This window comes from Anarrhichthys ocellatus, unplaced genomic scaffold (genome assembly GCF_004355925.1).
Source record: "Anarrhichthys ocellatus isolate YVR2014 unplaced genomic scaffold, GSC_Weel_1.0 scaffold33, whole genome shotgun sequence".
In the NCBI taxonomy this organism is placed as follows: domain Eukaryota; kingdom Metazoa; phylum Chordata; class Actinopteri; order Perciformes; family Anarhichadidae; genus Anarrhichthys; species Anarrhichthys ocellatus.
Genome location: NW_022280063.1, coordinates 3,754,563 through 3,768,601, shown reverse-complemented (window position 1 = coordinate 3,768,601; position 14,039 = coordinate 3,754,563). Strand labels below are relative to the sequence as shown.

At 46.1% G+C, this 14,039-nt stretch overlaps 1 protein-coding gene across 4 annotated transcripts in view; it reads right to left on the bottom strand.

The window, feature by feature from the left end:
• The window catches only part of foxp2 (forkhead box P2), a 95,015-nt gene that overhangs the window by 21,419 nt on the left and 59,557 nt on the right, over positions 1-14,039 (bottom strand). For all 4 annotated transcript variants that reach the window (XM_031865821.1, XM_031865822.1, XM_031865819.1 and 1 more), the window contains 5 exons: positions 9,639-9,776; positions 7,848-7,937; positions 5,784-5,964; positions 4,201-4,489; positions 2,150-2,254 (listed from right to left, as the gene is read on the bottom strand). In XM_031865821.1, coding sequence (XP_031721681.1) covers positions 2,150-2,254; positions 4,201-4,489; positions 5,784-5,964; positions 7,848-7,937; positions 9,639-9,758 — 785 coding nt within the window. In that variant the 5' untranslated portion in view covers positions 9,759-9,776. The remainder of the gene's footprint in view (positions 1-2,149; positions 2,255-4,200; positions 4,490-5,783; positions 5,965-7,847; positions 7,938-9,638; positions 9,777-14,039) is intronic.

Genomic DNA, 14,039 nt, shown 5'->3' with positions numbered 1-14,039 from the left:
CTCCCTCCCCGCTCCCAACTACCAAACTGTCATCTAAATCTGACACCCGCTTTATGTAACCCCGTTTAAACTGTGCCTGTGTGTGTGTGTGTGTGTGCATGTGTATGTGCATATTGTGTGTGTGTGTGTGTGTGTGCATGAGCACATTGTGTGTGTGTGTGTGTGTGTGTAGCCGACTGGCATCTCCGGAAACATAAAAGGACTCCCTCTGACACCGACAATCACTGCTCCAAGGCACGCCACCGAGCAGCCATCTTTGTTCTGATGACGAGTCTGCCTTCTTTGTTGGTGCCTGTTTTCATGTGCTGGCTGGGTTACAGTATGGAGCCAGCCTCTGACTTGCAGGGATATGTGTGTGTGTGTGTGTGTGTGTGTGGGGGGAGCTGAACCAAGACACTGTTCTGTTTTGTAGCAGCCAATGTTCTGGCAAGCGTTCTTACAAAACCGTCTGCCAACCTCTGCTCTCGCTTTAAAGTTTGAAATCTACCTGTTTTCTCTCTGTCTGCATCTCTCGCTCACTCAGTTTGTCTTTACAACCGTGTATCCTTTTGCACTGGCTTACCAGCTTACCGGATTCACAGGCACATCGCTTTATACAGTGCGTCTCGGCCCCTCGCCTAAATAACCATGCTAAGCTACCTAGACACAGTATCCTCAGCACACACAGACTTAGGTTCTGTTTGTGCGTGAACAGAGCGCACGGTGCAGAGGGACAGCCGGATGTCTTCTTTAAGTAAGTGTACTGAGGTGATAGGACAAGAAATCAGAAAACCTGCTAATCTTATACAGGCTTGCCTCCTCACACACTCACGTTTGTTCCCAAGCTGCAAGGCAAAGTCTTCTACCTGGACTTGTGGACGTGTGGTCCAGGTTGGACGATGCCGTGCACACAGCAAACTGGCTTTTCATAAGCATGGCTTCTAAAATTATACTAGCTGGATGTGCTGCGTTCGCTGAAGAAAACGGATTTTGGCATTGACATGTGACACACTTTCCAAAGGGGATAAGCAAACACACTTGTCAGGCAATAGTTGGGATATACATTGTATATATATTCACCTCTGATTCATTTAAATCCATCACTGTTATTGTTCCTTTGAGTGTGCTGTATGTGTTGATAGAGTGTGAAAATGCAGCTTAACGTCATGTCTGGCTGCGTCTTTCAAATACTGGTAAACACTCGTTTTTTATTAGAGTCACATCATTTCACAGATACACCTTTTAGCTATAATTCAGAAGCTGCTGTAGAATTAGTGAAAGCCTGACCTAAATCCTGCAGCGGCTCCCCCATGGGTGGACTAGTTTTATTGTATCAGTACATTTTTTTTTAGCTTTCTGCAACTTATTACAGTCACTACACTGTAGAGAAATGCATAATTTGGAAAATACGCCCGAACAATGTCCTGATTTCAATAGTTTATGCGAATTCACATGGACATTTACAGCCCGTGAAAAACACTCGCCAGATCGTTATTTCACAGTTAATTACAAATCTAATTAGAATATTCAAATTAAAGCTTTCCCTTTCTTTTCTTCTCTGTGTGGGAGCAGGGAGCCAGGGAAAGAGTGATAGTGTGTATGAGTGAGAGAGAGGGAGAGAGAGAGAGAGAGAGAGGGAGAGAGGTTCTTGGTGAGTGGCAATGTGATAACCTGTAATCGGCAGTGCTGCAAACACCTTCTCCCTTTGATGTCCCCCCACTAACATCCTGGCAACAAAGCCGGCCAATTACAAATGAGCTAATTAACTAAATTGTTGATGGAGCATGAAGAGTTAATTCGCTCTGGCGCCTGCACCATGACAACAGTGAATGGGGGCTTTTGTTGTGGAGGTAAGTGTGCGGCCGTGCGAGTTGCCATTAGCTTTTGACGCTTTTTCACAAACCTATCAGGGCCTTCCACGCCAGGAAGGAGATTTGTTATGGATCAGAGTTGGTGTGCATCCTGCACTGCTAGAGCTGAACCCTGTCAACCGGCTGTCTGGAAGGTCAAAATGCGCTCTTTGAAAGGCGGTGATGCTTTCTTTGTCAGGCCACTCTGTAGCCACATAAAGGAGATGCTGTGGTGTGGTTTGGTGTGTGTGTGTGTGTGTAAAATAGATACTAGCTTCATGTACAGACACCAAAGAAATGTCACTGCAGTACGCTCTTACTTCAAAAACTGTCCGAAGTCCTCGCAGATGTTCTCGCAGCCGGGCCACTTACACACTCCGTGACCATACAGGGGGTGGGTCCCTCCACTTTCTTCATGTAGTGAACTGAAGCAAAAGACAAGAGAGAAAACAAGAAATAAGCCGACAAGAAAGCAAAAAAAAAGGAGAAGAAGAGGGAGGCAGGTCAGGAGAGTGAGAAGGAGAGGGTAGCATCGAGTTCATTACGGAATCTGCAAAGGCTTGAGGAGTTCTGTGCATGTCAGGTGACAGTCAGCAAGAAAGGGGTACAACAGGTCAGGTAGGTTGAATTAGTCAATAACCAAAGATAGAAAGGAAAGCTAGAGTGAAAGAGACACATACAAATATATTGGCCGATTAAAATGGGAAACCTTTGAACACTCGGATGTGAGAAATAATACAGTGTGTTACCGTCGCTAACAGTTCATCTCCAATCAGTCAAAAAGACCATGATAGGCTACTCCATTAACTGAGAGGCAGCGTAGGCTAATGTGTGAACTAACGTCCCCGATGGGAATCTAGAAGGATCTGCAGCTCCGTCTCCACCACAGCCACCATCCCCTCTTGTAAAGCCGTTACGGGGAGGAGGGGTGGACGCTTTCAAGTAAACATTAAAAATCCAGACAGCCATATAATTTTCATCAGGAGATTAATACTCTGTGTAACTTATGTTCTTTGAGGACAGTGGGGGCAGGGGTGCTCTGGCGTTTTTCAAATGGCACCCAAATAAGTTACGACCCTGCCTAGACAGCACATCCTATTAAAGATGACAGTTTAACCTTTAGGCTTGGCACTGGCGTGTGCGTCTGTCTGTGTGAAAATGTGAACGAGAGTGTGTTGCGCTGTGCTGCGCGCAGTTTGTGTGCGTTTGTCTGCTTGTTGGTTGGGCCTGTGCATGTATGTGTGTGGTCGACCACTATGTGCCTGCGTGCGGCCCAAGAATATGTTTCTGTGTGTGTGTGTGTGTGTGTTAGTGCTGGCAGAGCTCATGCTATGTTTTACAGAGGGGCTTTCCCCACATCGATCCATGGCATGTTAGTAAGCAGTGCTCCTGACAATACTCCTTGTTCGATCATTATGAGACACCACACACCCCCCGGGACAGAGGCAGATAAAACATTTTACTTCTTCTTCTCCCTTCTTCCCTCTCTTCTCTTTCCCTCCCTACCTCTGTCTTTCCCTCTGTCGTCCTACTAAAGGTATCTTTTTCAAGCCTCCTTTTAGTGGTGCTGGAGAGATAGCATCTACTTTAAACCAATTACGCAGCACTTCCACCTCCAGTTTGAGTCTCTACCCAGCATCCACACACAGGAACACACGCACACTGCTACCCTAAGTCCTTATTATAATATCGCCCAAGAAAAGCCTTTGAATAATGCATGGGCCAGATAGGCAGATATGTGAACAGTCAGTGTTTTGGTGCTGGGTGCATTTATAAAAGACGCCATCACAAGGATAAACATCCTGGAAACGCCACTCAAGGCATCACGTATTCTGTTTACATGACAAGCAAGCAAAGAAGGTAATTTTCAAAAGAGAGAAGAAAAAAAAAGAGAGAAAGCACTAAATACTTAATGTACAAGGAGGTTACCTTGTCTTGCCTGCCAGAGAGGCTTGTTGTAAGTGCGCCTGCCTGCATGGCTTCCTCTCCCTGCGTTTGATATGTGTGTGCAAGCTAAGTGCATTCAATGGCACACGTGCTCCCCTGGGAGAACAAGGCTGTTACCTTTTTAATATTACCAAGACACTAATAAACTATTGAACAAACAAACAGAACATCTTGTTTTCCCCCGTTGCAACAATGCTGTTATTTTAAACGAAGACAAATACTCCGGATGGGAGTGCGGCGTTCTGATGTGTTCCTACATGGAATCATGGCACAGAAAACAAAAACAAGCTTGTGTGACGGGTAGCAAACAAGCCGCTGCAAACTTTTCATCTTCTCTGCTTTCTTTCCTTGGTGCTGCATCAAAAAGGTGTGGGGGTGTGTGTGTGTGTGTGTGGGGGGGGGGGGGGCATTTCAATTGCTTTACCTCTCTCGCTCCCTTTCCCGTTCCCGTTCCCTCTCTCTTCTGTGGTTGAGGGCGGGGGACTGTCCGTTGGCAATGGAATGGTGAGAGATGGGCGGCGATGCTTTGGCGGGATTGGAGGAGGAGGTAGTTGAGGAGGAGTTGTTGGTGGAGAGGTCTAAACCGCCGCCGCCACCCCCGCCGCTGCCAGTGCCACTGTTGCTGTGTTTGATGCCGTTGTCCTCCATGGCGTGACCGCCGCCTCCGGTCACATCCTTCCACAACTGCTGGAGCTCTGCTGGGCTCAGGCCAGCTAGAAGAATTGAGAGGGGACAGGAGACAAGACAGGGAAGGACAGAGAGGAGGGCAGGAGGAGAGGAGAGCAGGAGGAGAGGAGAGTAAAACGGGGTTGAGGAGGGAGTAGATGAGAAAAAGAGACAATTAAATACAGTTTTGTATCAATATGGCTGCTCAACTAAAGAGACAAAAGCTAAAGCCTAAACTCTGCAAACTTTATCCAACAGCCATAAAAGTTGTATAAAGCTGCATGACTCACGGCCTTGCCCTCAGTGAGACTATCATCCGATGCTGCTTCACTGCCGACCTGAATTTGAACTGACACTGCACTGCTCAATGAACCCGAGAGTGTTCTTCTTCTCTGCCCCTGTAAGTCATGATTTAAACTTGTTGAAAGATCACTCATGTAGTCATCAGTGTCAAAGATGTGTTGTGTTTTCAACAAGGAGGAACTACAAAACCGTGATTGCAATGAGTGTGTGCACGTTTTTACCTGAGATAAACCAGCTTTGCCCACTGCTTGTTTTCAGCCTGGGAACTAATCAGGCAATATTCACTTACTTTGATTTCCTTCTAACCCCCCCCCCCGTCTGTTGTTTTTGCTCAGCGCCATTTTGGCGGTAAACAACAAACATAGGTGTTTACTTGGCTCAGCAGAAGAAAATGGAGCCTGCTCTCCCCTCTCTCTCTCTCTCTCTGTCGGTCCTTTTATTCTTTCTCCTCTCCCTGGCTCTCAGTGAAGGCAGTAAACAACAACAACAACAACAACAACCCGGGGAAAGGAAGGAGGGGGCTGGGGAGCGGGGGAATAGAAACAGAGATGGAAAAAACAACAAACACAAACAGGCTGAGCAGAGCTGAGAGAGAAACAGAAGTAGACAAAGAAAGCCACAATCAGACAAGAAGAGAGAGAGAGAGAGAGATAGGAAGAATGGAAGACTAAATAAAACGATCATGTGGAGAGTTAGGGACAAAGTGGACGGTAGAAGAGCATACCAATGAGGGGCAAGCAGACATACAGACATAGAGATAACGCAGGGGGGACTCAGGTGCATACCAATGAGAAAAACAAAAACAGGAATGATGGAAAGACAGAAGAGGAACGGGACAGACAGGGAGATGTGAGATGGAAATCTGGACAATGACGTGAAAGAAGCAGAAACTTACACCTGCAGGCTAAACACAGGAAGCATGTGACCACTGTTGCAAGTCACATGCTCCAGACTACAACACGACTACTTTCCCTCCTCCCCACTGCCTCTTCTCTCTCACGGCCCCTCCCTCCCTTCCGGTCCTCCTCTTCCTCTTACCTGGCTGGGGCAGGGTTTGTCCGGGAAGGGCGGCTTGGCCGGGAGCGGGCCCGGGCAGCGACAGCAGGCCCTGCCGCTGCATGTTGAGCAGGTGCTGCTGCTGCTGGAGCTGCTGCATCTGCAGGAGCTGCTGCTGGAAGACGAGCTGCTGGGCGGCCAGCTGCTGCTGCTGCTGCTGTTGCTATAGAGAGGAGGAGGAGGAGGAGGAAGAGGAGGAGGAGGAAGAGGAGGAGAGGAGCAAGAGAGGAGCGAAGAGAAGAAGAGGAGGGAGGGGAAAATTACAGACAAATTAACAACTGACTAGTTGGAGAGGAGAGAGAAGACAGAGCGGTGTTTGCGCTGTGCGTGGAGAGAGTCTGCGCTCACTCGCCTCTGCCGTGACCTTAGCTATACATCTCTGCCTTTACTTCTGTCTCTCCGCACGCTCTCCCTCTCTGTTTGTGCTCACTTAGTCTTCCCTCCAGTTTTTTGGGCTGTACCACAGTGTTGTTGCCTTCTCCTCTCTTTGTGTGCCCATGTCTGTGAGCGCACACACAGACTGATATACCAGCTCTCAAGCCCATCAGTGTATGTGGCTTGTGATTGTGTATGATACTAAGCCTCTGGTATAATCCCCCATCCCACAACCCCCTCCAACACCCATGATAGTTAATTGTCTCGCCTTCACTGATGGTCTGTTACAGCTTATGTGGCCAGAGGGAGCTGGCAGAATGAGAGATTTACAGCATCACATGCGTGTGAATGCACAGACACAAGTGCAAACACACACGCATGCACGCACATCGCCCAACACCCGTCCCCCCGTCCCCACTCTCTCCCCCGTTCAAGCTCTCCTCGCTGCCTCACAGAGTTGTTTATCGCTGGGCCAGACAGCCAATTGCGTAAGCCCCATGCAAAACAAAAACAACAACAAAACGAAAAACATCAAACTCAGTGACCGCAGCAAAACAAGTCAGAGAGGGAGTGAATTTTTAGGGGGGGAAACAAAAAGCTTTGAATCTGAAAACTCAGGTAGTAATTGGCTATAAGTGCACACTATTAGATCTGATGGAACACGTTCAGTCCTTCCAGCCTGTGATGTCAAAAGAGAGGATGCACAAAGGTCACATTTTGGCTGTGATTTTGATGTTTGTCAGTATTTGCGCTCCTCTCCTCTCCATATACGTGTGTATGTGCATACAGCATGGTATGCTTACGTCTTTCTGAATGTCAGTATCATGGTGGATGTTCAAAAGCATTGGGGGGGAGTAAAACTTGTGATGCGCTCACTGGAAAACAGGCTGCATAATGGAGTGATGGAGGAAGGCAGTTTGTCCACACACACCCCCCCCCCCCCTCCCCCACCCTGCCTCAAGAGAAATAAGGGAGCAATTTCTATTCCATATTTGATGGCGGGGGCCCCTGAAAAACTCTATTCACAAATCCAAACAGAAACAAAGCCGCCGGGAGGTCAGTTGCAGCTTCCTGTAGGGGCAGCATAATGAGGAGACGCGGAGAGGTGCAAAACACAGAAAGAGAGAGAGAAAACCTGAAAGGCCGAGTTTGTGTTGTGTGATACCTTTTTTTCTGATCAATTTAACTGCTTCCACACGTACAGTGTTGCCTGGATGTGACCCTGGACTGCCTCTCAGGGTTCAGCACCGTGTGACACTCAGACGCGACGATGCGAAATGTGGCTCAGGCTGTCTCTTCTTCTCTGATAGCAAAAGAGAACGAGACGGAGCCATGTCTGTCGTGACGACCGGCTGCCTGTCAATGTGATTTATGGGCGCCGTACGCTGTAACTTTGCCGGCGGTGCATGTGTTTCTACGTTTGCAGGAACACTTCATTAACGAGTTCAGACCGAAGACCCTTTGTCTCTGGTCTCCCTTATATATATATTATATAAATCAGCGAGCGAGTGAGTGATTTTGTTCAAATAAAAACCAAGAAATCCGTCATCTAGAGAGAATAATCGAATTTCCCATTTTTTTTAAGGTATCTAATGGTTTTGTACTCATTTTTAATCATCGGTTGTGTAGAAACATCATAGGTGACAATAAGTGTGCATGTGGTGCACCTACCTCTTTAGCCTGCTTGCCAGGGTGCTGCTGCTGGAGAAGCTGCAGATGAAGCTGCTCCTGTTGTTTCTTATAAAACTCCTGCAGGTGTTGCTGTACACACACACACACGAGAGACAGAGAAAGAGTTAAGAGTAAGAGAATGGTTAAATCCACATTTGTCTAAGTACACATCTCTAAACTGCCTCAAATGCAAATGTGTAACCCTAAACAATGCTGCTGTATTCAAAGCCCATGAAGCAGGGTTGCTTTAAGATTTATTTAATTTATTTTCATTTTTCTAAATGATATAACTCAGACTTTATGTCAATTTGCGGATGTACTACTAATTCAAATTGATTTACAGGCAAAGAAAACAACAACCTCAATGTAGATCCCTGATAATTAAGTCGACATTTACTCCTAAGCCTGCACATGTTGGTTATGCATATACTGTTTCGCATTATAAATAACATCTTCTACTGCTTTTGGCATTTGTATCCTTGCTGTCTTTCACAGTCCTCTCCACATGGACTTTTAATAGTCCCACAGTTCTGTAGGGGGCAACAACTCATCATATTAACTACGCATTCGGCTGCCAGAGTGCACTGGCTTCCTTTGGAGTAGCTGAAATGAACAGAATGAACCCTCTCAGGAACAGGTTCGCTACATTGAACCGATACCTTTAACACACATAATATGATGGCTATTTACACAGTGATTTCACTTTTATTTCATATAATCTTCAAGATGGCTCTTTGGCCTGAAAGAGACGTTCATGAAACAGGCCAATGGAATACATGGTCCGGTTCTCTGCTAACTGCCATATAAATATCCATATGATTTTATAGACAATCATAGTGAGCCCTTGGGAGCCTGTTTTGTAACTCTTGCTGTCGTCACTTAATCAACATAAATCAATAATATAACTTCACTCTTATGCTGACTGAGGACAGGTTGTGAGCCTGTGATTGAGGATTATGGATGCTTAACTGCTGTGTTACGACTGACCACGTAAAAAACAGGCAAACTGAACATTTTAAGTGCCCTGGGTTTGCTGTGGAAAAAAGGCAGTGCAAAGGCACGCCGTCGTACTGAAACCACATCTAGAGTCTGGGTGCTTCTTAATGAAGAGGAATAATCAGAATGACTGACACTCTTAATTAAACAATTCTCTTTCCCTTAATCAAATCAACGAATGACAAATGCATTCCAACTCTGACACCAGACTGTGCGCTTTCTCAAGCTGATTCCAAATATTACATCATCTGTCACCCATCACTCAGCGCCTGGTGTTCAACCCAACTGTGCCCTACTCTCTCAGTCCCTGATGGATGCTTGTCAGGGAATTGAACCGGCGACACACGAGAGATAATTAATTAGAGATGACGTGGACAAGTACGTCAAATCCAGATTCCTCTCGGTAAAGCGTGTCAAGGACACAGGGCTGTTATGAGTCGGCATGAGCGACTGGTGGCTGCGATACAGCGGAGCAACGGAGTGACTCAGGGGTGTGGAGGGTTAACGTGTTTATGTGGATGTTTGCACACACGTCGGACAAAAACAACGCCTGATGACGATGTTTTAAGGATTAAATGAAGTAACGTGTAATTGCAGGTCTAGATTTGGATGCATGTAGTCGTTTCTGTGTATGTGTCTCACCAGGTCAGTGGAAGTTAATGTTTGTGTGCCACTTTACAAGGACATGTGTGATGGGGCACAGCTCGCATTCCAGGCGTGCGTGTGTCTGCATGCGTTTGTGCCACAAAATGTTTGTCTACTGGGGTGCATGCATGCAAGCGTGAGCGTGTGTACCTGCTGCAGCATTACAGCCTGCTGCTGTTGGAGCAGAGCCTGGAGCTGCTGGGGGGAGAGCACCTGCTGCTGGAGGATCTGCTGCATCTGTTGCGGCGTGATCACCTGGGGACTCATCATGGCCACTGACACTGGAACCTGGACGGGGGTCGGAGGGCACGAGAGGCAGAAAAGAGAAAGAACGTTAGGCAGAAAGGAGACGTAAAGTGTGTGAAAAACAGAGGGAGAAGGGTAAACAACGAAAACATAGGCGGGAAATAGATGCAGGGACGAGTAAAAAAAAAAAGAAAAAAAAAAAAGAGTACGTTGGAAAAATAGAGCATTAGAGAGGTGCGTCAGGCCTACTGGCGTGGATCTACTGGGAGTGTAGTAATTGGTGACTGAGAGGTAGGGAGAGCAGGCCTCCCATGGCCGTGACGCTTGGCAGCCTAGAGGAGATGCTGAAGGACAGATGGGTGCTGTGCCTTTGTGTTGCTCATATTATTTTTCTCTGCCTCCACCCCGCTGGGAAAAAAGTAGAGGATTTAAATAGACGTAGACCTTAATTAGCATGACCCTTGAACTCCCCTACTTTAGCACGCCTATCAGTGCTGCGATGGTGAAACAGCGGGAGTGCACAACTGTAAAGTTGATTAAAACTACACTGATGAAGTGGACACATCAGCCGCCTGATGAGGTGGGTCGTGGCTTCACCCTTAACATAAATTTATGTCGGAGGGGAGGGAGATGTGCTTAAAAAAAAAAAAAAAAAAAAAAAAAAAAAAAAGACATGGACACTTGTTTTTATATAGAGGGCAGTTTCTTTACTCGATGCCTACTGCAGTGACTTTTTGTCAGTTTTATAGTCTCACAGAAGCACAATTGTGTCTTGCTCTCTGCCGACATGCCATCTTAAAAAATGTATGTCACTTTTAGGGAGATAATCATTAAAATACGAGCCGTCAAACCGCAGTAGAAGAACTTTGCCAAAACAAAATAAAAGATACATATCCTGTGTTTCCGCCGAATTATTCTAAGACGGCAGCGCGAGCGACTTCAGAGGCAGCAGATCAATAGAGAAAGGATGCGTTTCTACCCGCGCTTTGATTGCGTGCAGTGTGCACACATTCTAACAGGGGGAGTGTGGGCTAACAGTCCCATTATGGAGTTTCAGCTCCTCGCAGCTGCTTAAAAATTGAACAACTTTTGTGGGGAATAGAAAATACTGTGTTAAATGTTGTTGCCTTTTCGGTGGTGCTTTGGAAAATAAAATCAAACACAAAGTGAGCAACGGTTCACCAGTTGATTCCCCTTACGTACGCACACTTCGCTGGCCTGATTGAAGTGGCTCAAATCACCTCTTCCTTCCCGATATGACCTTTGAAATGTAATTCAATCAGCTTCTAGCACAACAATGTACTAATGTAGCATTTTTTTAGAGCTGAATGTTGCATCCTGTCCAAGAAAGAGTCGTGAAAGACAAGCTTTATAACACAATTAAAATATCAACACGTCGTAACACCTTCGCTGACGTTAATTGCGACAGTGTTTGGCATTGGAGCTGCCATGACAGTAGCTAGCCTATATGGTGTGTCAAGGGGCCAATAAGACATCCCTGTCCTCATCGCCAGCTAATCAAGCTGCCTTGATTACTTTCCATGCATGTCTCTCCTCCCTCCCTCCCTCTCTCCTTCTCTCGCTCCCTCTCTCTGTCAGGCCTTGACATGTCCTTGTTTAGCTCTCCTCTCCTCACCCCCCCCCCCCCCCCCCAGGTTTTCCCCCCTCTTTGATTAGCCGAGACATTTGCATGGTCACTACACATTTTTCATTTTAGAAGTCATTATGCATTAGTGGCTCCTGATCGCCCGCCTTGACTAATCCTGATGAACTGAAAATCACAGCTGAAGGTCAACTTCCAGCCGGCCCCGCTGCACATTCATATTCATATTCAAACAAATCCTGGCTCCATTGTTCATTAGGGTCTTAGAGAGAAGGGACTCCATCTAAGGTGGGAGGAGGAGGAGGAGGAGGATGTTGTGGTACATCTCTTTTCTTCTCTTCTCTGGACTCCTCTATACAAGAGTACCAGATGAAAATGCATTCACAATACGCGAAGTGCTGAACAAAAGCCATCAAAAAGTTGCAAATTAAACAGTCCGTGTGTAATTATGCAAATGCTCTGCTTACACCTTCAATGTTATTAACCCTTAAAGGTACATCTGCTAGGTAAGTAATTACCCCCGCAGTCACTCCTGGTTTTGTGTTGGATGCCGTGACAATGGGACGAGTGCAGCTGAGAAACAACATGAGTGATGCACTCATTAAGACTATTAATTGGATGCTTGCACAAAGATGTTTTGGTTCACAAAAGGGATGCAGGCTTAGACATGTAGGATTTAACACTAACGTATGCACGCGCATATATATAAAGTGGAATTAAATTAAATTGTATTTCACACTGTTTCCTCATTGTGTAAGTTGTGAAATATAAGCATTCATAGGCAGATACCAGTAAATTAATAATGTAGGATTTCAGCACCGAAGAGCAAAACCAAACAAGACTTCAACAAAGAAAAAACCAACAACCTGGCTATGAAATTGGGAAGTTCCCTTTACACTTTCATTAGCTTTTCAGAGACATTATAGGTGATAATCATCTTCATTTCACCAGCGCTCCAAACAAAAAGAGGGGGAGGAAAAGGGAGAAAAGGCAGGAGGAAGAAAGAGAGGGGAGAAAAGGCACTGGCCCACATCCATTGTGAAGTGCAGCACAATGCTAATTCCAGCGTTTAACTGCATGCTTTTCTGCTTGACGTATCGGAGGCTCCAAGATGAAAGCAGATAAGTAATTGCTCTCCTGGTTCTTATTCTTCACTGACAACCCATAAATTTAATTTTACACACACGTTCATTTACATTTTCGAGTATATGACATGATAATTGCAGAAATATAACACCTCCATTTTGCAGGATACTGCACGAGGGCTTGATTGACGTGAGCGGTGAATTGAAAGGAACAGGCGGCTGAATTGCCTCTCCTAGAAATGATTTTGCCACGGCGGGATAAAATTAATGAGCATTTACTCGACGATTGGCAGCGGCGTAAACATCCACGCGCCGTGAGAAGACTCTCTCATAGAAGAGGAACCATGATACCCAATTGGGCCGTTGCCTCTGCTGCACTGTAATGATATATTTCCAAATCTAGCGCACAAAAAAATATTGATGGGATTTATTAAATCGTTTCAAATTAGCTGCAGCTGATGTGCCCACTGGGGAACTTAATAACAGAGAAGGTGCTTCTCCTGTTTTTTAATGGAGCACAATTGGATGGAAAGGGTAGTTTTCAAATTACAATTGCCAAATTAATTCATTTAAATGTAACCCCTGCTTCGCTAACATGCTTTTTTAAACTGTGTACACCATTCTAACCCCTATTTGTTTGTGTGCCTTGTCTTAAAGAGAACGATGAGCTGTATTGACATAGACTTTGCAGCCATGTGGTTTGCCTTCAAAGTTGGGGAGCACAACAGAGGACCTTTAAATTGGCTCCTGATGTGAAAACACTGGTGGGGCCCTCACCAGAACAAGCCGATCATTACACCACTCTTGTCACACCCGCAGGCTGTAACCAGCCTGTCCGATGTCTCGCAAAAGGTCAAGCTCTTCCACGGAGAGCTCCGGTATCTCTTCCAGGCAAAGCTGGCACCCGAGTCTCTCGTTATGCTTGATCTAACTGGGCATTCTGTCATTGAATAGAAAACGCCTTCACCTCCACTGGCTGGCTAACACAGCTCTCTGCCTCTTGCTATCTGGACTCATGGACAAATACACTTCCAGCAATTACACCCACTCCACTGTGTGGCACTTTATCTTTACAGCAATGAGTTTTTATGAGTCAAATTACCTAAAGCAGGAGATAAGTGGTGTTCCAGAGTTCAAACTTAAACAATTAAAGTCCAGCATGAGAGGAATTCCTGTTATTTGATTTCCTACAATTCACTTAGCAGTAATAAGCGGGGGGGGGGGGACAAGTGATTAGATGTCGGCCATAAACATCGTGGGGGCAACGAATGCGGGGCAGTTATCGACAACAGAGGTTGCTCCTGTACAGCACTGGACTGGGGACTGAGCTGCTTTACAGACACTGCTAAAGATAACTGCAATGAGAAATGGAAGGGTCCTAGTCGGTAATTACTGTGGATCCTTGGCAGGGAGAATCACTGCTAATTAAACCACTAGCTTCATTTCACACACAGGAAGAGCGAGAAAGAAATCAAGAGAAAAGGGGGAGTGACCCGCCCCCCGCCGCCCCTATTTCATCTCAATCTCCTGAGCTTCCCAGGGGGCCCTAACTCAGACCCCCCTCATAGCTTGTGGACTTCTGACCTCTCAACTCCCTTTCAGCTGACACTGCTCATT